This window comes from Halichoerus grypus, chromosome 14 (genome assembly GCF_964656455.1).
Source record: "Halichoerus grypus chromosome 14, mHalGry1.hap1.1, whole genome shotgun sequence".
In the NCBI taxonomy this organism is placed as follows: Eukaryota; Metazoa; Chordata; class Mammalia; order Carnivora; family Phocidae; genus Halichoerus; species Halichoerus grypus.
The window spans coordinates 57,350,702-57,377,832 of NC_135725.1; the positions used below are offsets into that span (position 1 = coordinate 57,350,702).

The window sequence follows — 27,131 nt, forward strand, 5'->3', positions numbered from 1 at the left end:
CTGCTTCTCCCTCTCCCTCTGCCCCTCCCTCCCCTTTTGTGTGTGCGCCCGCTCAAATATATAAATAAATAAATAATCCCATTTTCCCACTCATAACCGATTTCTTTGCCATGATGTCCTCTTTAAATTCCTCTCCCATCTTGAAAATACGTAATAAGGACTGAATTTTAACTGGGTCATCTTCTGGTGTTACAGGTCCGTCTTTTGAAATGGCATAAATGAGAGATTAAAAGGACCTGGGTTAACTGGAAGAGTCAGGCATTGGGCTTCACTTCTTCATAGTTGCCAATCAATTTTCCTCAAATAAGGCTATGCCTGTAAAACCTAAGAATCTCAATCACTCATTCTTTTTCTCCTCTGTATGTGTATGTTTTAAGAGTCAAAGTAAGTTTAGGCTTTTAAGAATGAACCCTTTCTGGGCGCCTGGGTGGCTCAGTCATTAAGCGTCTGCCTTCGGCTCAAGTCATGATCCCAGGGTCTTGAGATCGAGTCCCACATCGCTTCTCCCTCTCCCACTCCGCCTGCTTGTGTTCCCTCTCTTGCTGTCTCTCTCTCTCTGTTGAAAAATAAATAAAATCTTTATATATAAAAAAAAAGAACGAACCCTTTCTACCTCACACTACCTGAAAAATGCCAGTCTTTAATCCTGCAAAATCCCAAACTTTGCCTGCTTAGTTTCCAGGCAGACTCATAATCCAGGTCTTATTTGTTGTGCTAGGGCCAGTTTTATGCCCTCCATCCTGAAGTTGTACTTGTGGTGACATAGTAGCTAACAAAGGTCAAAAACTGGGGTGGGGGTGGGATGGAGGGGCACCTGGCTGGTTAAGTTAGTAGAGCATGTGACTCTTGATCTCGGGGTCATGAGTTCAAGCCTCACATTGGGTATAGAGCTTACTTTAAAAAGGGAAGGGGGAGCAGACCCAACTCATTGACCATTGTCTATATGTTGAAAAGGGACAGATACAATATTACTCATTGGGTCATAGATGTCTAATTTTGATTTTTTTTTTCAAGATTTTATTTATGTATTTGATAGAGAGTAAGAGAGTACAAGCAGGGGGCAGTGGCAGAGCTAGAGGGAGAAGCAGGCTCCCCACTGAGCAGGGAGCCCAACGCAGGGCTCCATCCCGGGACCCTGGGATCATGACCTCTGAGACAAAGGCGGAAGCTTAACTGACTGAGCCACCCAGAAATCAAAATAATTCTGATTTCTTATCTCCCTTAAATACTACTTTAGTTTTGATGTTTTTAAAAACATGTCTCAGTTCTATGAAATTCACAGCTTGCTAGTTTGCTCTTTGCTAGTGTGTGTGTGTATGTGATTAATTGGTCTTTGTTTTCTTTTGGTGTCTTTATTATTTACAAACTTTTTTTTTTTTTAAGATTTTATTTATTTGTTAGGGGGAGAGAGAGAGAGAGAGAGAGCACAGCAGGGGGAGTGGCAGGCAGAACAGGCAGAGGGAGAAGCAGGCTCCCCGTCAAGCAAGGAGCCTGATGTGGGACTCAATCCCAGGACCCTGGGACTCAGACCCGAGCTGAAGGCAGCCGCTTAACTGAGCCACCCAGGCGTCCCTACAAACTTATTTTTATGCAAAAGCGGATAGCCAGATCTCTCTGACAAAGATTGTGAGACAACCAAAAAGATCAGAAATACGAATCTGAAAAAAAAAATGAAGACTATATAAAGTGGAGTGTTCTTGACTATCGTTTTGTCTGCACCTCTCTCCTCTGAGTTTTTTTATTTTGGTCTAGATTCCCTATGTTGAAAACTCCTACCGAAGTCCCCTGCCCTGGCTTAAAGCAAGGGTGGAGGGAGCATTTATTTATTGGAGTATCTCTAAATCCAGGAATGGTGGTGGTCCTTGGAATTGTATTGTGCAGTAATTGAAAACACTTAAGAAGCCTTTGTTCCTCATTTTTATCCCAAATTGTTACTGGATTAGGTCTGTTTTAACATGTTAAACCTTTACACTACTGAATTTGGACAACCAGACCTGTCTGTTCCTCCAAACATGCCGTAGAGAGGGGCATAGATTTACTCTTTGTAGGAAGTGAGAGTCTGGGGATGGGTCCTCAAAAGTCTGTTTTGCTAATCCAAGAAATTTATGTCTAAATGCTACAGGATTGTCTAAATGGACAAGTGCAACTACATGTTACTGCTAAAAACCAAAGCTTCATGTGGAACTGTGAATTTACATAGAATGAGAATAAGAAAGAATGTATGTAGTTGTTTTCTGGACCCTTTCCCATTTGTTCATGATCTGAAGGAAACCAGTCCCTTCAGTGGACATGAATGATCTCTTCATTGTGTTATATTAATTTGATAGTTTCATTATTTGGTCTTTCCTTTCTTTCACCTATTGTTAGCCTTCTCCACCTTCTGCTTTTTTCCTCCTGAAAAAAAATACAATGAATAAGGATTTTCAAACACTTAAACTAACAACAAAAGATGGCAACAAAAAAATGTAACCATTGGAATAGTTGTAGGATTCAGTTCTGTGTTGTACATTCTATTAGTATTGTCTTAGTTCATTTTTTCCTTTCTGTAAAAATAGGATTAAGGGGTGCCTAGCTGAATTAGTCAGAAGAGCATGTAACTCTTGATCTTGGGGTCTTGAGTTTGAACCCCACAATGGGTGTAAAGATTATTTTTTTAAAAAATAACTTAAAAAATAGGGTTGATAATACTTATCTTGCAGACTTGTCTACAATATGCTACATGGTATAATTCCTGTGTAAAATTATTTTGGTACAAATGCTAGACAGTTTAAACTACGTATGACATTACTTCCAGACCTTTTCCAGTCATGATACATAGATAAAATTGAAATTATTCTATTTGTAGATCACAGTGTAGTAAACTGAAGATGCTTTGACCAGAAGTTGTTGCAGAGGCTCAGGTTATCCCAGGTCCCACCTACCCAGCTGCCTACAGGAACCAATAAATAGTTTACCTGTAACCCATCCACAACATACTGGTTGGGAAAGTTTATAAATACAGTCTTGTGTATGAATTACTTAGCAATCTTTGTTAGAGAAAAAAGTCTAAATTCTGCTTTGCGTCGTATTGGCCTTGTTATTAGGCAGACTCTTAACCACTTGGTGATAAAGATGGCCACTTGCTCTAGACCTTCCCTCCTTATTCTCACAGTTGTCAATTCAATCAAGAATAAAAAGTCATTGCCTTTCTGCTATTAGATTAGAACATCATAGTTCCTACCAGGGTTCTGATTAGCCCATCTTGGGTTACATGCATACCCCTAAAACCAACATCATGACTAGATGGTGGAATCCTTTGGCCAGCACTTGTATATCTGCCACTGTGGTTAGGTAGGTTGTGTGTATGAAGGTGTGGCATGATAGTAGGGGAAGATTAACCCCACCAGAACCAACAGAATGGGTTCCCATACAAAAAAAGAAAAAGAAAAAAAGATCCTGCTGTCCAGAGGAAGGGAAGAAGTGAAAACGTACAGTGTTAACTATTTTCACAGTCCACTGTAGTACCTGACACTCCTTCTGAAAGCATCATGGATTTCAGTATAGAAGTACATGGTATTAGAAGTGAGTTCTTGATGAGCACTGGGTGTTATATGCAACTGATGAATTACTGAACTCTCCATCTGAAACTAATGTACTATATGTTGGCTAATTAAATATAAATTAGGAAAAAAATGAGTTCTTATTTTGATAGAAATGGATAATTCACCATTTTATTTATTTATTTTTAAAGACTTAATTTATTTGACAGCGAGAGAGCACAAGCAGGGGGAGCAGCAGAGGGAGAGGGAGAAGCAGGCTCCCTGCTCAGCAGGGAGCCCAATGCGGGGCTAGATCCCAGTACCCTGGGACCATGACCTGAACCGAAGGCAGATGCCCATCCATCTGAGCCACCCAGGCACCTCCATAATTCACCATTTTAAAAAATTGTATTTCCTAATATTTTAACACTTGTCCAATATGGTAGCCACTAACTAACTACATATGGCTATTTAAAAATTAATTAAAATTAAACGTGAAATTCAGTTCTTCAGTTGCACAAGCTACTTTTCAGAGTGCTCACACGTGGCTGGTGGTTATCATATTGGATAATACAGATTATACATTTATATAATCACAGAAAGTTGTATGCAGTGCTGATCTAGACCAATGAAGTTCCCCCCCCCACCCCTTTATACCCCACTTTGTCCTATCCTGCCTATCTTTCTTAACAGGTTTTGTATGTTTTCTTCTGTGGCAGCGCTTTGGAATTTTCTACACACATTTTTTGGCTTCTAGGATGTTATGTCAGTTTGTTTCCCATCATTCGTAGTGATGAGTTTCTTTGAATCTTTATTTTATAATGTAATTACTGAAGAAATCGAGGAGGGTCTTGGTGGGGAAGGGCAAGGAGTTATTCTTAACCTAAGAGAAAGGGGGTGTGTGTGTGTGTGTGTGTGTGTGTGTGTGTGTGTGTGTGTGTGTGTGTGATAAATGGATTTTAACTAGATGGGAAAGTTGTCTGTGAAAGTGCCTTTGTCATAATCTTGTATAATCACATAACAGAAACTCTCTACCCTTTTTAGGAAAAGTTTTCATCAAATCAAACATCTCATTGCCTGGCTCCCTCCCTTTATTTTTTGCTTGGGGCAGGAGCAAAAGGCTATTTTGCAACAACACAATCTATAACCTCGCACCAATGAGAAAAGGTAGAGAAATTTAATTTTTCTCCCCATTTTTTCCTTACATACATGCACAGAGCTTTTTTGGGGGGGAAAAGAAGCTTGGTAATAATTTGAAACCTTTTTGGAACCTGTTCTGGTTATTTTTCTAACAGAAAAATGTGTGATTAAGGTGTCTGTTTTTTATCTGTGGACGAAAATTGCCTGTTTAGATCTCCCACAATTCTTACAAACCCTGGGAGAGCAGGGATGGCATCTGACGTGCTCACTGTTGTACACGCAGCATCACAGTTGGTGCCCCTGGCACACACTAAGTCCTTCATAAATATTTTTGAATAAAGACTTCCATTATTCAGAGACTAGTTCTTCCATGTCTGGGCTATTGTTTTCCTCCATTCTCCTGCTTAAGCGTCTTTCTTCCCTTAGAAGTATGGAAAATAAATACATTTGTATGTAATATCATTTTTCAGATCCTCTTTTTTTTTTTTTTTTAAAGATTTTATTTATTTATTTGACAGAGAGAGACACAGCGAGAGAGGGAACACAAGCGGGGGAGTGGGAGAGGGAGAAGCAGGCTTCCCGCAGAGCAGAGAGCCCGATGCGGGGCTCGATCCCAGGACTCTGGGATCATGACCTGAGCCGAAGGCAGACGCTTAACGACTGAGCCACCCAGGCGCCCCATTTTTCAGATCCTCTTAAGCAGCCATGATAAGAAGTGGATGTGTGGAACAGGATCATTTTTACCCTCTCCCCAAAAAGTTTTTTTTTTTTTTTTTTTGCTTTTGCTTTTTCCTATTGTACTTAATAGTAGTTTTCAAAATTTGTTGTTTGAAAAGGTTTCAGGCTTCCACTTTCTGCAGACTGGAACATGTAGCCATTTGAGAACATGCCTTGTACAGAGTTTATTCTGTGCCCTGCAACATGACCTTTATGCTCGGCTCACGGATTTCCTTTACTTTGTCTCCTATTTAGCAACTTTATTCTGTATTCTAGCCTAACCAGCTGAGCACTGAAAATAAAATTTTGTATTTCTATTCCCCTAAGGTCTCACATATTATATATAAAAGCACAGTATTTTTGGATCCTGTAAATATGAATATTCGGAGCTGACCCTTTTCCCTCCCGCCCTCTTCCTTCCCCCCCCCCTTCTAGGACTATCCTTTTAAGCGTAATCTCATTGCTCAATGAGCCCAACACCTTCTCCCCAGCCAATGTGGATGCTTCGGTTATGTTCAGGAAATGGAGGGACAGTAAAGGAAAAGACAAAGAATATGCTGAAATCATTAGGTAAGGTGTTTTGTTTTACCTTCCGTTTGATTACTTCAAGTCTTCATACAGAACTAAAGTATATCCTAGAACCATGGCTTTAAATCAGACTTAAAATATCCACTCCATTTCTCTCAATTAGATTTATTGTTTGGGAAGAGATTTCTGCCTGAGCCTACTGAGTTTGTATGGCTTTTGAGAGAGCACACACTAGAAGATAATGCTGCAGCAGATCGTACTTCCTGGGAACCAAAACTTCCAGGTTCTGAACCAGTGAAGTTCTCAGACTCTGCCTCCGAATCATTTTAGGGACACTGTTCAGGATTTTCAGTATGTCCTTTAAGTATAGCAAACACCCAGAGTATTCTGGACATTCTAGATATTTTTGTTTTCCAAAAATTTTAATGAAGCCGTATAGTTTATTGGCCCTTTTGACCAGAGCAGCAAGTATCTTCTAGGTATCATTATCAGCAACACTAGTATATGGTTTAACAGAGCCATAGAAGCTTCCTCTCATTGGGAGACTTGGAATCTACCCCTAGCTCTGTCTCCCTTCGTATGACCTTTTATCAGTTAATTTTTTGGGTCTTTGTGTTTTTTCCATCTGTATAAAGGGGGGGAAAAGGTAGAAGGTATTGGGGCTGAACCATTCATCTCTCGATCATACCCTGAGTAGGACTTAAGGTTTTCTTAAGAGTACTCAAGAATTGATACTTGAATTGCAATAAATTCATTTCCTCTTATGTCCTTAAAATAGAGCCCCAAGGACAGTTCCAGCACATTCTGCACATGGTTTAGTAAGCACTACAATTTATACAGATAGTCCCTCTTTATAACTCTAGTCAGCACGATGCCATGGGATGTACAAAAAAAGGGAAAACTGCATAGAAATAAAGCTGAATAATATATAGATCAGCAGTTTTCAACGTTTTCTGCCCACTAGAATCACCTTTAGACCCCCTTCCATATCCGTAGTCATTTAGTGAGATTATAAGGGTAAAATCTGGGCATCTATATTTTGTTTTTACCAGCCACCTAGGTGACTGATGTATACCAAAGACTGAAGATAATTAGTATAAATAATAAGGACCTAGAGATTTAGAGGAGCTGGAGTAGGTTGAAGATTGAAAGATGGGAGTGCTTTTCATAAAATAGGATTAGAACCTGAGCCTGATGTTCAAGGAAGGGTAGTATTTAGTAAGTGAAGAGTTAATATCCCTCAGGCATTTGTATTCTTTCTATTTCTTATTTAAGGGTTTATCTCATTCTTTAATTCTTTCCACATTTGCACCAGCTTCATGTCAGGTACTGCTAGGTCATGAAGGCAGTGCTTTCTCCTTGAGTTTACACTTAAGAATTTGTAAACAAATGACCCAGAATAAGATGAGCGCATGAACAAGATACAGTGGAAGGAATATATAGTGCTGTGGAGTTCCTAGGAGAGGTAATGCCTCATAACCAAGACTTTTTCAAGTAGTAAGGGAAAGGAAAAAGCCCCTTCAGGGAGGAAACAGGCCTGCACACAGGTAGCTAACCACATGGCACGATCAGAGAGAACTGTAAGCAGCTTTACGTTGCTTGAATATAAAGTCTCATTTTGCAAGTAATGGGAAATTCAGAGAGCCATCAGATCTGTTTTTGTTGTGTGTTTTTTTGAGAGGCATCAGATCTTAAAAGACATCTGAAGTTACAATAAGGCTTTCGTCCTTAGTCTTAGAAGTGATGGGGTATCAAAGATTTTAGGAAGGGAAGGGAAAATCATATTTGAGTTCTGAAAGAATCCTAGTTGACCAGAGGAGACTGAGATAGGAGAAGCCAAGATGAAGACTAAACAGAGGCAGTGGCAGTGAGAAAACAGATTTGAAGATAGGGCTTTGGCATGAGGTTTAGGATTTTAGGAGGTAATACTCTTAGAAGAAAAATGGGAGAAGGTGGCCATAGAGGTCAAAAATGACAATTGCAGACTTGCCGAGTTAGGGTCCCTATGGAACATGAGGGGTGGAGACATCCCAAAGGCTTATTGAACGGTGTAGGGCTCAGAAGGTAGAGGCTGGAGCCTGATAGTTTGAGAGCTGTCAGCATGAAGGGGAATGGTGGCAAAAACCATAGGAATGACTAAGATGGCCCAGGAAGAGACAGAGAGGGAAGAGATTCAAGCCAGGATGTATCAGCAACACCAGGATGTCAGGCTTGGCAAAGTAAGGCAGACAGCAAGATCAGTGGGGAACCATCTAATTAGAGGCAGCAGAAGGAAGATAAGGAGGGTGGCAGTTTGTTGTCTTATGGTCAGTTTTTGTACTTGTTGAAGGAAACTTCACCCTTCCATCCATCCAGTCAGTAATTTTGTGCACAGCTGTATGTGCCAGGCTGTATTCTAGGCATTAGGGAAATAGAAGACAGGTAAGTTCTCCAGTGAAGTTCACATTGGGGGGTGAGGGGGACAGGAAGGAGAGGAAACTGATAGAAAAGTTAACAAATGGGGAAGATCATAAGAAGAAAAACGAGTAGATAGTGGTTAAGTAGCATGATATGAAGGAGTGACTAGGTGGCTGCTTTAACTTAGAAGTAGCCTGTTCTGACAACCCAAGTTCAGATCTGAGTGACATAAGCAGCCAACCATGTGTAAAATCAGGAGAAGAGCAACTGAGCCACATAGAAAAATAAGTGTTGTTCAAGGTACTAAAAAAGAAAAGGACCAGGGTGGCCTGTATATTTTGGGTGACAAGAATGAAGTGGGAGGCAGGTGTGTCATGGGACTTCGGAACCCTACCTAGGCTATTTGGAATCTAAGTGTAAATGGCAGGATTATTGAATTAAGAAGAGTTGTTGGGACTGCATTCAGTTTGGTGTGAGACAAGGCAGGGGAAAAAACAAATCTCTGAGGTCATTTCTGGCTAACCAACATCTAAGATCCACTGCTTTTAAATGCCCTTCAAAGGGTCATTATTAAGTGTTCTTCAAAACAGTACCTAATGGGCTGAGAACCTTTGGTGTAGTATCTGTTAGATGCTTTTAGGCAGGCACTGAAATGTAGAAACCTGAGTCATAAGGAATCTTTTTTTTTTTTTTTTTTGAATAAGGAATCTTGATTAAGAAAGGTCAGTTGTAAATCCATCTTCAAAACAGACTTACATAAAACTGTCTCCCTTCAGGAAACAGGTTTCAGCCACTAAAGCCGAAGCAGAAAAGGATGGAGTGAAGGTCCCCACAACCCTGGCGGAATACTGCATCAAAACTAAAGTGCCTTCCAATGACAACAGCTCAGATTTGCTTTATGACGACTTGTACGACGACGACATCGATGATGAAGATGAGGAGGAGGAAGATGCCGACTGCTACGATGATGATGATTCTGGGAACGAGGAGTCGTGACGTGCTCCTTCGGTGCCCCGTACTGCCCTGCCGTCTCAGGCCAAAGGGAGGGGAGCAAGTGGGGACCTAGCAGTGGCCCCTCAGCAAAAACCTATCACAGGGGGTGGGAAAAACAAACACGGCTTCTGCTGACTCCCCTTATGGATCTCAGTTTGCTCCTTTTTATGGACCTCTTAATGGAGAGAAAGTAATCCTCCACAGAATGTCTGAATTCTTGCATTCTTTACCCTTCCATCACTGTATTGATTCTTTTTTTTTCTTCTTCTTCTTTAAACCCAAACTCTCGCCTCACTTCGTCTCTACAGAGTGTTCACAGCAAAACACGTTTGGTCTGTTTTTAGATTCTTGAAGAATTAAATAGTCTTTCATCAAGACGTTTAATGTGTTTAAAGCTGGGAACCCATTGGAAGTTCACAAGTGCTGCGTATGCTGAGTAGCAAAAGAAAATGGAAAAAAAAAATATAAAAACCCCACAAAACAAACTTAAAAAAAAAAAGCAAATTTGCCAAGGTTTAGCTGCTCATTTAGTGTGTGTGCATTCGATCAGCCCCATGGTGGTGAATTTTGTTTCCTTTCCCTTCTTAAGGCTGGGATACAGTGGGCATCAGGGACTTTGTGCTAAGCCTGATGAAATGTGTTCCTAAGGGCACAGAGCTCCTTCAGCCTCCAGGAAATCATCCTAACCCAGGGGGCCTCAGCTACTCTGAGGAGAGAGATCAGATTTTGTTTTTTGAAATCGATTGGGATCTAAAGCCTGAAATAAATATTCATACTTTACATAGAACTGGGCACTTGATTGCTATTTATTTTAAAAGACAGAGTTGTTACCCTCCCTACCCCAAGGGAGTGGGGAGAGTGGAGATTGTGTGCGTGTGTGTGTGTGTGTGTGTGGAGTCTTAGTGATGGGAACAAGGAGTTTAAAATCACTATGCCAATTCTGGTTGATGCTGCTGGGGGAAAAAAGTCAAAACTACTGGTGACCACTGTTGGGTGAGAAAACATCTGTTTTATGTGAACTTGGCCTTTCCCGCAAAGATTTTTTTTTTTTAAATACTCATGGTGAGAGTATAAGTAGCCAGTTTTAATTACTCAGTATTACTCCTAGGTGCATGTGTTAAGATTTTGGTTTTCATGGAGCTGCTTATGCTGATAGTGATAGCTGTGGATAGGAGACATGAGTGACCAGTTCCCGCTTTCCTCGTTGGATGTGACCTGGACTTTTCTCTCCTTTCATTCCATGTACTCTGGCTGTGGAGGGCAAGCAGAAGTTGTGCATGGAGCTTGCCCTGGGCTGCTTTGACTTTTTTGGCAGGGCCGGGGGAATTGGCTGCAGGCCATGTACGGGCAACGGCTAGATCTTCCAAATGTGCAGTGGCTGCAGCTTTGACTGCCCTGGTCTCAGTCACGTGTCACTTCAATCTTGAGATCCATCAGCCTTCAACCAGGGACTTCAGAACTTGGCAGTGATTTTTCTTTCTTTTGGGAGTGGGCCAGTTCATAGGAGGGCAGTATTCTTTCAGTGGGGAAAATCATCATAATGTAAAATTACAGACTTCGGAACGAAAATATGAACAGAGACTGGTTATAATCCTCCTCCAGATCCCTGTGTACTGGTGTCAACTTATTTTCTTCAGATCATAGCTCGAAAGAACCAAAGGGTTGAGGGACGGGGGTAGGATGGATCCTAGAACAGAGTAGGTGATGCTTACTTCCTTAGCTCCTCCTTCCTTTCTGATCTCAGGGTTTTCATTCGCTCTTCAACCTCCAGACATTTGCTAACTGATGCCCAGCAGACCTCTCTGGCCTCTAAAGTTTGATTTGGTATTAAGTGGGAACGTTAACATGCAAAGGTTCATATGGGACAGTATTGGGCCTGGTCACAGAATCTCTGTCCAATCCCCATGGGGCCAGGACTACTTGCACCCCTGAATCTAGTGAATCCAGTCAGATTCCAAGAACAGAGCAGCTCTTTCTGAGAAAACACTGGCCGCAAATTCTCACAGAAGGATGTTGGAACTAGCTTTTTACACCCCACACTTAAGTAATGCTTCCGGATAACCTGCATATCTTCTGGAGTCCAAAGTCTCTCCTAATGCTCTGATTACCCCCTATCACCCCCACACACGTTTACAGCCAGTAGCTTGGTCTTCTCTCTTGGAGCCCTAAGATTAAGGCTTTTCTCTCTTCCCTTACCACGAAAGCCTCTCTCTGCCAGGGCAGGCCGGGCACCTTGGCGTTGCGGAAGGTGCTGTGCTGCTTAGCCCTGTCCCATTCGGTCCTGTTGGCCTCTGTTGCATGTTGACTCAGGGAGCCAGAGAGCCAGGTGGAGGTCAGACCTCTCAGCCCTTTGGGGTGTTACTATTGAGGGCTGGCTTTGCCCCTGATAAGAGTACAATCAGTTCCAGAAAAGACTGGCATGTGTTGATTGGCTAGCAGGTAGACATTCTGATAACTCAGAATTAAATAACCTGTAAAACCCAGATGCTGGTTCCAGAGCTCTGTCCTGAGAACACATCCTGTGGCAAAAGAAAACTTGAGCATGTAATTTTTTTTCTTTTTGGGAGTAGAGGTCTCAGGCTCAGGCCAGAACTTTGTAAGTACAGTTGTGCTGATTATCCGGTGTTAACATGAATTCAGAATCCTGCATTTTAAGATTCCTTTTGATTCTAGTGGAGGCCTCTCTGGATGCTCTTCAGGTCTGTGTGTTTTGAGGCTGGGTGGAGAAAGTAATATCACGATTCTGTTTGTTGCTTCTCAGAGTCTTCCCACTCTATTTCATATCATTCCAGAGTTCTTTTCTATTAGCCAGACTTTTTTGTAGTCCCCTCTTCCCTGGAAATTGCTTATTTGCTGGTTTCCTTATGTTTGGGACATACACAGTAAGAGACTGTAGGGGAAAATATGTAGTTCTCCACTGAAAGTTAACTCCCCACCCCTCCCATTCTGATAAAAATGGTTTACATTTACAAAAAGATTCAGATGCAATTTTCAACTATTCTGAAACCAGCAGGACACACCTGACTTTAATAGTTTTCTTAGCTGAAATTGTAGATGTTTTTCTTCAGTTTAACTTATGAGAAAAGATTATCTGATGCATTTTTGTGTTGAACTTCCCCTTTAGTGGTTTATTTTGTCTTTTTCTGCCCATCTGTCTACTAATAAAATGTGAAATAAAATATACCTGTATTGCTACTTCCCCATGGGATGACCCTCTTTCTTTGTGTTAAAGAAAACTAAAAGGTGGTCTCAGTACTTCCACTGTTCCCTCACAGGTATTACGCTCATGACTCAGCTGAAAAAATAAAAACCAAAACTGAATCTCACTGACCTGCCTTTTAGGATATTCTGCTCAACTCACCTCCTCACGAATACACATTCCCAGTCCTTACTAGCTTTGAGGAAAGGTTGTTAAAGACACAGCCATTTGTTAACCTTAATTCCTAAGTGGGGCACAGTCTGCCAGTACAGTCGGTGAAGCTATGAGGGTGCTCCACTGCCCTCCTTAGGTGAGCCTTTTGTTTTCATCGTCAGTTGTCTTTTGAACTTCCGGCTGCTCGTTAATAAGCAGGGATCAGGCAAGAAATCGTATAAAGTCCCTGTTTAGTTTCACTTGTGAACACTTACTTTTTTTCTGGCAGGGATCTCAAGCTGTGGGTCACCAGCAGCACATGACCCATCTGCTGAAAGGACCAGTGATTCTAGAGGCCAAACACAGAAAAGGTGAAGCCTGACCCCAGGTTGGTTGTGGCGCACCGACGTGACCAGTATTTGACGCCCCACTCCGGTTGCTCATTTAGCCTAGCGTGCGGGGTTATTTAGGAGTGAGAGGCTGTAATGCCTCGGGAAGAACCTGGAGGTTGGAGCGCAGTTGTGCTGCAGGCTAGTGGGGCCATCTGCCTCCGGCCACACACACGGCTAGTGGATGGCCCTGATGGCTCCCGGACTGGTGGCCTGGGAGCAGGAGGAAGCAGCTGCACTGGAATCCCGGCCCAGGCGAACGGCTGCCCGGGACTTTCTGGAGCAAGTACTTCACCCCGGATCCACTTACCTCCCTCACACCACCGTGACTCGCTAGTCTTCTCTTCCACCCCATCCCTTGACTAACCACCAAGATTCTGGTTGCTGAAGAACAAAGGACAGAGAGGGTGAGCTGTGCAAACTTCCTCTCAGGCCATGAGAAACACATCCTCCGCTCTTACCTTTCAGATTTTAATGTCCGCTGACATTCGGAAATGAAAGGACCCTGCCCTGGTACTCCTGTTGACCGGGGCCTGTAAGAGATTGCCTTATCAAAGTCAACTTTGATAACCACTGCCCGTGCCCTGTCAGCCTCATTTACCTTTCCACTCCCTGGATGCTGACCGGGGCAAAGAAGGGATGCCAATTTAAGCCCTCACAACCCGCTGTCAGAAGACTGACCATGTGAGCTCTACTTGTACAGCTCCACTGTGAAGTCCACGGTGCCTGGAACAATCACGAAGACAGCCTGTGCCCTGAGCTACCCTTTAGTCACACCACACAGACACCGTGCATGCTCTCAGAACTTTATTAGGTGGAGATTGGGCAAAAGAGAAAACCCCTGAAACAGTCGCCCACCTGGTTCAGGACAACTGGAATAGAGGAGCCTTTGCTTGGAGACGTGCTCTCACTGAGGTGAAGGCGTTATCTTTGATTTTTTTTTTTTTTTTAAAGGGAGCAGACTGACTGAACATCTCTGAGCACAACTTCAGACGGTTTTAAAAAATGGTCAGCCAGAGGAAGGCAAGTCTCTTGGGGACAAGACCAGAAGCAGAAGCCTCTGGTTTGTATGAAGACAAACAGGTGCCACTTTCATGTTGGGCAGGAAGGATATCTCTGCTATTCCCAGATGAAGATTTGGTAGGAGAGGGACATGACAAATGACAAAAGGACCGGTTTCTCAAAAAGAGAGAGGGCTAAAGTAATTACACAGGGAAGGAAACTCAAATAATGGCTTACAAGGGAGCGAGATAAGTCGTGATTCTTCATTGGTACCTGACCCCAGTCCCCAAACTGCCTTAAAAGCAGCCCTTCCACACACTGCTCCCAGCTGCCCCTGGGCTGGGAGGCTACAGAGAAGGCCTGAAGGCAGGAGTGGGAAAAGGGCTTATTTGCTACAGCGAGAAGGGGCCCGAGTCGGGATTGCAGACCTGGCTAAGAGTAGCAGCTGTACCCCCCATGCCCCCAAGACTTCTATCACATTTACAAATACATACATAAATACATTACATACAATAGCGAGTCTGGGAGGCAGGCTCCCCACAGAGGCTCGGCTGACACAGTTACACGTCTCAGGAATTCTAGGAAAGGGCACTGGGCTCCCAGAAATGGGCTCCGTGTGTTCTCTCCTGCCCAGGGTAAGCCCCGCCCGAGCCCACCCCTCTCTTCAAAGATTCAGTTTGTCCAGTAGGGAGAGTTGCCGTAGGCGGGCTTGGAGGCTTGCGACTTGGGCTGCAGGGAGCTGGGCTGGCTGCGCTGACCCGAGCCACTCTGAGGAGGAGGAGAGAAGGCTGTAAGGGCTGGAGCAGGACCCCGAGGCCAGGGCAGGGTGGCTGCCTCCATCACTGGGCTCACCTGGGCATCCTGTGGCAGGTGGTGGTGTAGCAGCTGTGAGTGAGGCTGCTGGTGGGCGGGGAGGATGTGCAAGAACGGTGGGGGCGCATAACCGGGGGCCGCTCCGGCGGCCAGGGGCCCGGTGGAACCCAAGGCCGAGGGCAGGCTGAACGGTGGAGGAGTCCCTGCGTGAAATCCCTGCTTGTCAAAAGTCTGCAAGGTAAAGAGACCGTGGTAAGGGGCCAGCTTGGGGGGCATGTCCCGCCGGCAGACCCATCCAACCGAATCCCCCCTCACCTGAGTCTTGTTGTAGACCGAGCCGCTCATGTCAGGTAAGCCGGTGGTGCTTGAAGACACGGACACGCCTAGGAGGGAAAGCAGTTGTTCCCAGGGCCGTTGGGCCCAACTCCAGCCTCCCCCACCTCCAGGGGCACTCTGGGGTAGCCTTGCCTGAGAAAGAGTCAGTAGAAGACTACTACTCTGGGCCTCAATCCTGGAAAGGAGGGGCAGACGCTACCTTTGCCAGGCCCAGAACCTGCAGACTTGTTTTGTGCCTGTGATGATCCACCATAGCCACCCTTGCTGTAGTCTCCCGCTGCTGTCCCCTGGGTCAGGTCATCATAACCTAGCGCGGCAGGGTACAAGAGGCACGTGTGAGCCGGGCAAGCCTTCCCGCCCGCGCCTGTCCGTGCTGGGAGCGCCCCTCACCTGTGCTGTAGCTATGCTGGCCGTAACCGCCGGCCTGCTGGAAGGGGGTGCTGGGGGTGCTGAGGTTCACACCATGCTGCTTGGCTGAGGCCGGAGGGACCTGGCGGCGCAAGCGGGAGAGGCGTCAGTGGAGGAACAGGGCAGAGGGGAGCAGGTCGGGTATCCCCCGGCTTCGCCCCAGGCAGCACAACCACAAAGCACCTGCGCCCAGTAGTGCGGCCCGCGCTGGCCGTAAAAACCCGTGGGAAAGGAGCTTTGGCCCCAGCCTAACACACTGCTCACGGCCAGCTCCCTCCCTCCCTGCCTCTGGTCCCCACAGCTGGAGTGACCCCCACCCCCCCGCCCCGACACTCACAAACATCGTGGGCCCATACTGGAAGGCACTAGGCACGCCTGTGTAGTAGGGGAGGCCAGTGTAGCTGTAGCCGGGGGGCAGCGCAGGATTCAGAAAGGGCTGCTGGGCTGTGTGGTGGGCCTGGGACTGGCTCTGCTGCGGCTGAGCCAGTGTGGTGGGGGGCGCAGGGGACGCAGAGTCACCTCGGCCAAACTTTGTGACATCACCTAGGAGAAGAGGAACACTTGACTCGAATCACTGCCCCCACCCCCTCCTTATCCAACAAGGAAAAAAGCCAGACTGGCTCCTGCCCACAGGCACAGGTCTGGCTGCCGGCTCAACAGGAAGCGAGCAGGCCTCGCTCAGCCCTTCCGCTTCTGTTTCCAGATGCCTGGGATGAGCTGCAGACCGGTCCCAGGCCCCCCCGCCCCCCACCCCTCTCCCCCCGAACAGACTCACCTGAATACGGGTTATTCGCAAGGCTCCCATCGCGGCTGGCCAGGGCTGTGGGCGTGGCGAAGGGAATCCCATAGTAATCCTAGGAGAGACCACGGAGGCTCCATCAGCAGAGAGGCCTCGGCCCGGCCGCAGGCAGCCCCGGCACTCCAGGTGATGCCCCGCTCGGCGGACAGGCCGGACCGCAGGCACACAGGCACACCTCCAGAGGGCGGCCCCCGAACTCAAAGCGGTGTGCGTCCAGGTTGTGCAGGGCGGCAGCCGCACAGTGTGCAGACGCGCTGACAGGTCCGTCAGCCTTGGCCAGGCAGAGCCCCAGACGGCCCAGTCTCACGGTGATTTACGGCGCCGACAGGCGCTGCTAACGCCACAGGCCGCACCTACTACTGGCTTGTCCTAGGTGACAGAGTCTGAAGAGCGGCTAGGAGAGCTGGCTGGATACGGCACCCTGAAAAGGAACCAGCAGGACAGGGGGTGCCTGAGGGTTTAACAGACGTCAGAGCAGCAATGCCAGGCGGGCACAGGTCCAAGAGGACCTCAGGGAGGGTCCCCAACTGGCCCCTCACCACCCACGCTGTCGTGGCAGCACTGACCACGGAGGAGCCAGGGCGAGTGTGGACACCGAGAGCGCCGAGCAGCGGAGCTCTGTGGGGCAGGGGAGGCCCGACCCGGCCCTCACTCACCACCCAGGGCTTTGCCAGCACTGGACCTATGGCCCCCTGGCCTCTGGGCCCCACAGGGAGCCTTCCTGCTTTCTTTGTGGGCCACAGTGCCTGGTCACAACCGGACGGGAGCCATCCGGGCTAGGGATGGCACCTCCACCCTCCTTCAGCCTCATCGCCACTTAACCTCCGGGAAACCCATTAGCTTCCTCAGCCCCGAACCCCAGGAGGAGGCAGGACCGGGAAGTCGCAGCGGTAGCAAGAACACAACCGGGGACAGACCGAGAGCAAGCCCAGGAGGGGGAGCTCTTTCACAGAAAAAAAGGAAAAAGGGAAGGCGGGGACTAGGCACAAAAGTACCAGACTCTAATAAGTGAATAAAGGGTTGAAAATCGAACACAATGTATCTCAAAAGGTGGGCTCAGAGGTGATTTCTTCTAAGGCACAAAAGGATACAAAGACTACAAGGCAGGGTGACTCCCAGGGCTGGGATCCCACCGAGTCCCTCTTGGGGGCCCCCACCAGGAACCCCTCTGACACTCCCATCTGATGCCTGGGGCTCTCAGGTCAGGTGGGTACAAGGTTTCCTCCTGAGAGTCAGGGGGCCAGGGCCACTTCCAGTTCCTCTTCTGCAAAGTCCTAAGGCTCAGGCATTCCCCAGAGACCCTAAGTTCTGTTGACCACCCCAGAAATCTGCCATCATGTCTTCAACATCCACTCTGGGTCCTTCGGGGACACGGGCGCAGCCGTGTGAGGGGCGGCCGGTGTGCACCCAGGGGGAAGAGCCGCCTAGCCACCCACCTCTGCCTCTAGAAATACTTCAGCAGCCGGAGAAGCATTCTCCTGAGAGACACGAGCTTCAGCCAGCAGGCCCGGGAGGAGGAGGGGATACCTGCAGCCCCCTGAGCTCTCTGTGCGCAAGCACAGCAGGGGGCAGCCGATGGGAAAGAGTTCAGGAAGGACGCCACACTGGGGGAACACCTCACACGGAGCAGGGGCGTTCAGACAGCTCTCTACTTTCCAGCACCGCGACAGATGCCCCCGGAGTCTGGGAAAGGCCAGAGCAAGGAGGGCGGGGCAGCAGGCCTGTCAGGCAGGGGGCACACCTCCTTCAGCAGCCCCCCCGCCCCCCTGCCCCGCCGTGCACCGAGGCACCCCAGCCTGCGAGCCAGGGTCGGATGAACGCTGCAGCAGCCCCGGCCTCAGGGTGAGGCTGCACAACGAGGGACTCCCTGGGGCCGGCGCGCTCGCAAGCCGTGATGGCAGGTCGGCTCCACAAGGATCCTTAAAGAGTGTCAGCTCCAGCGGGTCACCCAGCTGGGGACAGACGAGCCATGCTGCCATCACAAGCATCACTGATGGCCACTTCAGAGGCCAAAGACACTGAACGGCACTTCAAAGAAGACGACATGAAAAAAACTCTAGAGGTAGTCAGGCAACCCCACGTCTAGGTCATATGGTTTTCCTTTTTCAAAATGGGGAGGGGAGCCTGAAGGAAGAAAAGGACCCACAGGTAGTAGGGGGTACTGTCTCCTGGGACCCCAGGTCCCAATGGTCTCCAAGTTCCCAAGCTGTAAGCACAGGACACTCCTGCCCAGCTACAGTGACATGAGGCACATCCCCCGAATGCCAGAAGCTTTCTCAGTAGGGCGGCAATGAAGGCCTAGAGAGGAAGAACCTGTGAGAGAGCCTGACTCCCCTCCGTCCCCCAGCACATCCCACTCACCATTGGCAGCCGTGACTGTAGCATCTGGAGCTCGTCATAGCCGTAGATCTGCGTGAGGACCAAAAAGGGCGTTAGGGACCATGTACCATCCCCTGGGAAGCCCAGGCCCACGTAGGGGCCTAAACAAGGTTGGGGAGATGGGACCTGGGGACTCAGACCATCTGCTGTGGGAAGACACCCTGATGAAGTTCAGATGAGGGAGAAATACTAGGGAAGGAGCCGCCCAAGGCCCGCCTCACCAGGTCCTGCCAGGTGCCAGCCTCTAAGGCCACAGGGGCCGGGCCGCCCGGAGCTACACCCCATGCCCTCACCGGATAGGCAGGAAGCAGTCCTCCAGGGCCCACGAGGTACTGGTTGTGCAGCAGGGGAGGTACTCCCTGGGGCAGGTTCGGGGGCGCTTTGCCTGTAAGAGCAAAAATCAAATGAGTGAAGATGCCACCACAAAGAGTGAGATGCCTCAGCTGCTGTGGGGAAGGGGGAGCTGCGCTCACGGTCACAGTGCTGCCCCATATGGGGCCACCACCAAGAGGGGAGGGCAGCAGCTGAGAGACACAGAAGGCTGTTCCAGGAAGTAGGGGAGACAAAGCACGTGACACCACATTCAGGCTCTTTCCACATCAGAGGGTCCCATGCACAGACAGAAACACCACCCCTCACCCGCTCCTGTCACACAGCACTGAGCAAACCTGAACATAAGGAACAATCTGCCTCCTCAGAACAGAACGAAGGCTGGGTGGTGCCAGCAGAGGGGACAGGCTGTGTCAAAGGTAGCTTTCAGGAGTTTCTACCAAACCACAGTTTGCTTGGTCCACACAGACTGCCCAAGTCTGCCTGATGGACAATCAGTGACATTAAGTGGCCAGAAGAGGCCCAAGAGAGCTGTTCCCTGGTCCATCCACATCACCAGGCCATCTCAGCTCCAGGGAGGAGTGACGAAGAAAAGACAGGGGACCTACAAGCACAAAGGCTACCAGGAATCCTGCCCAGGGGGAGCCCACCCAGAAGACTGGTTTCACCCATCCCCACATCATCGCTGGAAGGACAGGGACTCTCTAAGAAGTCAGTGGAACAAAATGGACCAGGGAGCAATGGCAGGGCTGGAGGGAGACCAAGATGTTCCTATGCTTGTAGCTACCCAGCATGCCCTGCAGCCACCTCTAGGCATCCTCCCTGGGAAGCCAAGCATCACCTTCTAGGGGCAGGGGATAGGTAGGAAATGTCTGGGGAGCACACACCTGAGGTCACCAAGGGCGTGGCCCTGGTACTGCTGCTGGGGGCACTCACAGTGGTCCCCCCCAGGCAGAGGCTGTTCACTGTGTTCATGCTGCTCGGCAGGCTGAGCCCTGAGGACGTGGCACCCGAGGCAGAGGTTGCTGCCGTTGAAAAGGTGGCTGAGGACTGGAGGGAAGGGGTGCTCTCCACACTGGCATGCTGGCAAAACAAAAAAGCGAGGACACATGGATGTGGTGGCAAAACGTAAGAGTGCAAAAGAACCTGGTCTGGCATCTGGGCCTGCACTCTGAAGACCAGTCTGAGGGGCTCTGTGCTCAGTGCTCACTGTGGGCCCCACACTGCAGCTAGATGAGGCCGTCAGGACACAGCTCCTGAGCTGAGTATCACACAGTTAAAGCTGAGCTTTATTGACCAACACCCTCTTAAAAATCGTTGCTGAAGCTCTATCTTATATAAGATACAGACACCCAGGTAAACCTTAGGTCAGATATGAACCCAGACCATTGGCATGTGAGGTGAGAACCCACCTCACAGAAAAGCAAGCAGTCTCAGGAGAGTCGATCACGGCACCACAGGCAGCCCAGCCCAAGTCAGAGCCTTCTGGGGACCGCCGCCTTCTACTAGGCTTCCTAACTAGTCTGATATGGAAGTCACAGGGGGCCAAGAGAGGCCTTTCCTCCAGATCCTGGGGACACTGTGCAGGCCACCAGGACCTACCTAGAAGGGCATGGCCTGCATCTCTGCCTGTTCAACAGGATCCACCTAGGATGGAAGGGTGAAACCCAACAAAAGCTCTAAAGAGTTCCAGGAACCCTGGCCAGCTGCTCAACTCCAGGTAGGAACAAGGTACCAGAAAGGGCTTCAAGGGCTGAGGGGTGGGTAGAAGAGATGCACCTGGTTGCAAAAAACAAGGCCCAACAAAGGAAGAAAGGCTCTGTAAGACTGAGACCAGCCTTCAAACCAGAGCATGTACAGAACAAAGTACTCTGGAAACTGCTGGAGGAGAAGCCTCAGGAATAGGAAGCTCCAGGAGAAGGGGGACAACCCTGCAACGGTCTTCCACTACACAGACAGCTCTGTGTTAGGTCCCAGCCTCACAGGCTGCCCTACCCTGCTGAGCACTGACCTTAAGGTCCTGACATCCAGAATCAGTTCAACAAGGTGACGACAGCCAAACTCGTGGTCTCCTGGGGCACCCCAGGACTTCCTGATGGAAGCTGGGTGAGGAGAGCCCCAGGGGTGGGGGAGGCGAGGCCAGCCTGTCCCAGCACCGGCTCCACGTTCCTCTGCACACAGCCAGGCTGACCACCCGCTACAGAAACAGGAACAGCTCTGACCACCGTGCCTACGTGTCACGAGTCAGAGAACTTTTCAACTCTTTTAACCACAGGACAAAAAATTACTATTCCCTAGTCTGGGGAGAGGGGGAAGCCACAGAAGAGCAGCTTACTAGAAAATCAGTGCCTGATTTGCTCAAAGGAACTCAAAGTCATCCAGCAAGGCTTTCCTACCACCAAATGAACCTGACCGCGCTCCTGTCCCTGTCCCTCACCTGTCCAATCTGTGAGCGCCACGGGGGGCTGGCCTAACTGCCCTCCACTCCATTTAAACAGCTCACACGGTGGCTCCAACAGGGCGCTGGAGCCGGCTCCTCAGAAAGGGCCCGGAAAGCACAGCTGCACCAACCCTTCCACAACGACACAAAAGGCAGGAGAAAGCGCGGAGATTTCCTCCATAAACTTCAAGGGGGAAAGACCTAATTACAACAGAGTATGAAAAGACTGTTGTATCTGACTATACAAAAGTCAAAAATAAAGTGACAAACCGGAGGAAAGTCTCTGCACCTCCCATCACAGAGGGCTACTTTCTATCCTCCTGAATATGGACTGCCTAGAAGGAGACATCAAGGGCCTGACAGAAAAATGAACAATATGAAGAACTTGCTGAAAAGGAAATTTAATGGCATTCTAATACATTAAAAAAGATGTTCAATCTCATTCAATTAAACACTGTACTGACAGGTCATTTTTCAATTAACACATGGGAAACATACAAATATCTGATGACACGATTTGAGGATTTGAGGAGGATTTGAGGAGGCAGCGGGGAAACAGTACATCTCCTTCACTGCCAGTGGGAGGTAAACAGGTTAAAATCACTGTGCAGTGATTGCAATTCGGCAATTTGGATAAAACATCAAATGCCTGGGGATTCAACCTCCAGGACTGCCTCTGCAGCCACAGCAAGGTACCAAGTTCTCGAATGTAACATTGTTTATAGTATTCAGACAGAAAATGGCCCTGCAGCTCCAGCAGTGAGTGATTTAATAATGTGATGTGGTAGAGCTATGGGAAAAGAAGACAGAATCTATGTTTCAACACAGAAATATCTCAGACAAACACTGTTACATTGTGGGGGGAGGGGGATGCTAAAGGACACTATCTAGGGAACACTCCCATACATGTTACAGGGGAAAAAAAAAAAAACAAAGAAAAGGGGCAAGAAGCAGAGGGAAAGTGACAGTGTATGCATTTCCTACTTTATGGGTTCAAAAAAAACTCCAGCAGATCAAGAAAATAGTAGGAAGAGGGGTAGAGCCAAGCAGACATGATACAGAAAAACACTTCAGTATGTATCTCCTCATACTTTTCATTACTTAATCTTTTAACTATACTAGCAACGCAGCAATTCTGGCTCATGACAAAGTCTGGGACTCCCTGGATGAGGCCACTCTAGCTGTGGTGGTTTGGATGGAGAACAGCAAACCCATGCGAGCAAGAACACCAGCTCCAATGGACCAGGGCCCGGGGACCAGGAGGCCAGCAGCTCTCCAGGGCTCGGGATGGCGACCACCCACAGCTCCCACCGGCCAAACAGTGGGCACAGGCAGGGGGCCAGGTGCTTACTCCGAGGACAGAGGTGTCCACACTGTGCTCTGCTATAAACACGGTGATCTATGTATTTTATGACAAAGAATTTTGTGCAAGATTTCACTAGGATACCTAAAGTTAGCCACATCTTGATGGAAGGAGAGAGCTGACCCTTCGCCATCACTCCATTCTGTAGCAAATAACCTCTCCTTCAGAGGACACTAATTTCCCAAATTTCTAATTTCTCCTACTGATCTGTACCCCAAACTTCCTTCCTTGCTTGGGGATCCATCTCCTGTTACCTGTTCTCAGTACCTGTCTGCCTACCCTTATGCTCAGAGTCCCCCAGCCTGAGTGAAGCACCCCACTACTACCCCACTGAGGATCAATCTTCTGTTCTCTATTTTCATTACCTGTCTGCCCACCCTTATGCTCAGGGTCCCCCAGCCTCAGTGAAGAACCCCACTACCACCCTGCCTCTTCGCCATCTCACCACCTTTCATTCCTCCGCCCACAAGCTGTACAGACCCACCACTGAAACTGTGCCCCCAGCTCCGCACCTTGAGAAGCCACACTTTGGTAACCATCACCCAGGGTTACTCTTTAGCACACCAGGATGCTTGCCAACTGGCACCCCAGTTGTAGTTCCATGCTTGACTCTCCACACTCCAGGCTTCCCTCTTCATTATCAACCTTCGCAAAGTCTGCCTCTGAGCTGGGGAGGATGGCCTGAGATGGCACGAAGAAGGAGTGGACAGAAAACCTGATGCCACAACGAGGAACGTCCCCATGACCACCAACAAACTGGAATGCAGTTACACTGACAGGGCTAAGAGCCAGGGCTGGGAGTCTCAGAGAGAGAGACATGTGCATGTGGCAAAAGACAGCTAGTCCTCACACAAGCTCTCACTTTTCCCTCCCAACATTCTCTCTACAATGGCCTTCCCAAAATAACAGAAGGTAATCTAGAACAATGCTCTTGATTTAACTTGACTTCGGGTGGAGCACAAACCGAAATTAGCAATGAGCCTACTTCAAACACCTCAACATGACCAACCCCAGAGTGGGTTCAAAAGGCTCCTCTAATAAACAAGGAGCTCAGTGAGTGCTTAGGAACAAATCCAGCCCCTAACCAGTTTAGGAAGCAAGATGTCCTCCATGGTGCCTAGGAAAATCAACAGATCAAACCACATGCCTAGACTGAGGTAATACATCTAAGCAATTTGAGATTATCTTAGACATTCAAAACCCACAAACCAAAGCTCCACCTGCACAGGACTAAGCTCCGCCGAGCTCGCTGAGCAGGGTGGGGGATGATGGGACCGAGAAGACACTTACTGTGTGTGATGTGCTGGAGGAGAGCGCTGCGTGTGCAGAGGAGAGGCTGCTCTGATGGCTGGAGAGTGAACTAGAAGACAAAACAGAGCACCATGTGTCCGCCCCACCGAGTCACCCCACAGGAGAGGCCCACGTGTCCAGGTTTGCCCCATCCCTCCAAGATGAGCCCTGGCTTCACACCCATCATTCATCATCACCTGGGGGCCCAGACCAGGTGCTGGGATGGTTAGAAATGATCTAAAGGGTCATTCACCATGAGGATCTGGGATATCATGGCCTGGGAAACCTCCAGAGCCAGCTTCAGCCAACTAAAATCATTTGCTCTTTAGACTGTAAAAAGTAAGAACAGGATTGCACTAAGAACACTGTCAGCCAGAGAGACCCCATTCGATCTGTGTGCGAGGGAAGAAAGTTCGTACGTTCAAACCCCCACCACCCCCATGCCAGAGCCAGGGCCTGACTTCCCATCAAATCAAGAATTCAAACCAAAGACTTTTATTCCTAGCTAAGGGGGGGAAGAGTATGTATACTCTACATACTCTACTCCAAAGACACAGGATGAGGACCCAACAAAATCCATTATCCTACACCCTGTTCTAATAATTCAACCTCTGAAGCCAGAACAAGAGCAAGTGAAAGACCTGCTCAAAAACCAAACATCGTTCTCACTTCACATCACAGGGACCCAAGCCCAGAGCTGAGAGGAGAGGCCAGGCTCAGGGCACACTCCTCAGGGGTCCAAGAAGAGGGGCAGCAGCGACTCCCCAGCCGCCCACTCCCAGGGGCCCCAGTGCTCTGGGACAGCAGGGGCATTACAAGTAGGCAGGGTTTACACATCTGGTGCTTCTGAGACCACGCCCAGCCAAACCCTACACACTGACACATTACTGCTGAAGACCAGGCCATCGTGCTGCGGGCAACAAGAGGGTTTTGTTCATTGTCACTGCCTTCTGTAACGGTTTGGGACTTCACCCCAGTGTGCCTCTCATTTTGGGCCCTTATTTTCTCCATACCTGCTAAGCTGAGAGAGGGGGCTGCTGGACAGGTCACCAGGCTGGGACATGGAGGGCAAAGTGGCAGTGTGCTGAGACGCAGAGGGCAGAAGCGTAGTGCAGGAAGTGGTGCTGGGCAGGGAGCCCACAGATGGGAGGGCGGAGGGAGGATCTGTTGTCTTTGGAGCTGGAATGGATGAAGTAGCTGTAAGAAACAGATAGGTTTAGGTCCAGAACCAATCATAAGTATCTAAAATATGCTCAATGTCTTATAACACATCAGGATCGGTTTGAGAAACATACAAAGTTACATTCCCTGGGGAAAATGCACAAGCATTTTCTGTCCAATACGACTAATAAAACTGACATGTAAAGGTAAGACAAATAGGACTTGGCCAAGAATAGGAAATGATAGCTTTTTAACCAACCCTAAACTGTCCTAAAACGTGGACATACTTCCCCTAATTAAAGGAACCCAACCCTGAGCTGCACTAGAAAGGGCAAGAGGCTCTGAGACTGATACACAGGATTACAATGTGAGGCAAGTTTGTCTCAAAAGGCACAAGGGATAGTACAAATCTGGTAGGCAAGACCGTCAAAGAGTTAGGTATTTGCTTCTATCAAGTCAGTATTAAATCAGGCTGACCTGGGAAAGCTCACAGCCAATTCAGGGCAAACAGGGTTTGAGAGCCCAGGGTACACAGAGTGTGGGGCGTTACAGATATCTAAAAGCCACTGTCCACACCCACTTTCACAGGCAGAGTGAGCATTTCCTTAAACAAACAAAACCCTCAGAGCACATGAAGGAGCTTATTAGGCTTCCAGAAGAACATAAATATGATCAATCCTAGCTGCAGAAAAGACTCAGTTTTAGTTCTATCCACACATGTAACTCGGATATGTGCTTGGATATAAAGCATCATTGTCTTTTCCAGTTAGGAAGGACGAGTAACGTTTACCCACCCACAGGACTCCCTGGGAACCGAATGGAAAACGTACTAGTATCTAAAAAGAAGGATGATTTGAAAACAAACACAGATAGCAAGAGTGACCGGTCAACACACAACACAACTTGGCCCATTCTTATAGGAGTCCTTATAGTCTAGAGGCTTGTTTTTTACTGACAGTCTATTCCAAACATGATACCTGTTGTTACAGACACCAGAAGAAAACACCACAGATGCCCCTGACCCAAAACTCAGACCCATAACTTACCTCCCTAGGTCTTGGGTCACACTGATAACAAGTTCAGAAGAGGCCTCTCAAAGAACGGCGGGGAGAGGGAGAAGCGTGGGAAGTAAGATACAGATGGAGGATAAACCTATCTGAAATGCACACTATGTTTTCCAGACATTTCACTTCTCACTATCTCATTTTAAATCTCCAAATACGGGTGCCTGGGTGGCTCAGTTGGTTTAGCACCTAACTCGTAATTTCAGCTCAAGTCATAATGTCAGGGTTGTGAGATTGAGTCCTGCACTGGGCTCCAAGCTGGGTGTGGAGCCTGCTTTAGATTCTCTCTCCCTCCGCCCCCCACCTCTGCCCCTCCTCGACCTCTAAAAAAATTAATTACAATCTCCAAATAATCGGGGCGCCTGGCTGGCTCAGTTGGTAGAGCGTGTGACTCCTGATCTCGGGGTTGTGGGTTCAAGCTTCAGGTTGGGTGTAGAGATAATTGAAAACAACAACAAAAAAATCTCCAAATAATCGAGGACACCTCTATGTGTTCTCAATCTCATGCCTGTACTAAAGAAACTTGCCACCAACGCTTATGGAATGAGAATGTCCTCTGACATCAGAAGTTCTCATAGCTACCAACGTTATCTCCAAACAGCTCCGGCAGCCCAGCAATACCAAAACCAATTCTGAGTAAATCACAAATGTCACTTTAATTCCAACTGAGGCCCCCTCTTGGACTGATGAAATTCCATGTCCACACTACCAA

At 48.1% G+C, this 27,131-nt stretch overlaps 2 protein-coding genes and 1 non-coding gene across 10 annotated transcripts in view; 1 reads left to right on the forward strand and 2 right to left on the reverse strand.

The window, feature by feature from the left end:
- UBE2R2 (ubiquitin conjugating enzyme E2 R2) overlaps positions 1-10,080 on the forward strand; it is a 109,058-nt gene extending 98,978 nt beyond the window's left edge. Inside the window, exons 4-5 of one of the 2 annotated variants that reach the window (XM_036069576.2) lie at positions 5,811-5,945; positions 9,077-10,080. In XM_036069576.2, the coding sequence (XP_035925469.1) occupies positions 5,811-5,945; positions 9,077-9,296 (355 nt within the window). In that variant the 3' untranslated portion in view covers positions 9,297-10,080. The remainder of the gene's footprint in view (positions 1-5,810; positions 5,946-9,076) is intronic. The other variant, XM_078061393.1, reaches the window with a different exon arrangement.
- A 3,746-nt stretch (positions 10,081-13,826) lies between these two features.
- The window catches only part of UBAP2 (ubiquitin associated protein 2), a 128,733-nt gene continuing 115,428 nt past the window's right edge, over positions 13,827-27,131 (reverse strand). For 6 of the 7 annotated variants that reach the window (XM_078061390.1, XM_078061389.1, XM_078061391.1 and 3 more), the window contains 12 exons: positions 25,208-25,391; positions 24,195-24,264; positions 19,989-20,184; positions 19,065-19,156; positions 18,754-18,801; positions 16,369-16,447; positions 15,931-16,136; positions 15,576-15,675; positions 15,385-15,492; positions 15,165-15,232; positions 14,889-15,080; positions 13,827-14,804 (listed from right to left, as the gene is read on the reverse strand). In XM_078061390.1, coding sequence (XP_077917516.1) covers positions 14,709-14,804; positions 14,889-15,080; positions 15,165-15,232; positions 15,385-15,492; positions 15,576-15,675; positions 15,931-16,136; positions 16,369-16,447; positions 18,754-18,801; positions 19,065-19,156; positions 19,989-20,184; positions 24,195-24,264; positions 25,208-25,391 — 1,439 coding nt within the window. In that variant the 3' untranslated portion in view covers positions 13,827-14,708. Of the gene's footprint in view, positions 14,805-14,888; positions 15,081-15,164; positions 15,233-15,384; positions 15,493-15,575; positions 15,676-15,930; positions 16,137-16,368; positions 16,448-18,753; positions 18,802-19,064; positions 19,157-19,988; positions 20,185-21,112; positions 21,223-24,194; positions 24,265-25,207; positions 25,392-27,131 lie in introns of those variants that run through there. The other variant, XM_036069575.2, reaches the window with a different exon arrangement.
- Positions 26,040-26,121, reverse strand: LOC118521194 (small nucleolar RNA SNORD121A). The gene has a single exon (XR_004910034.1). It is a non-coding gene; the product is annotated as a small nucleolar RNA SNORD121A (small nucleolar RNA).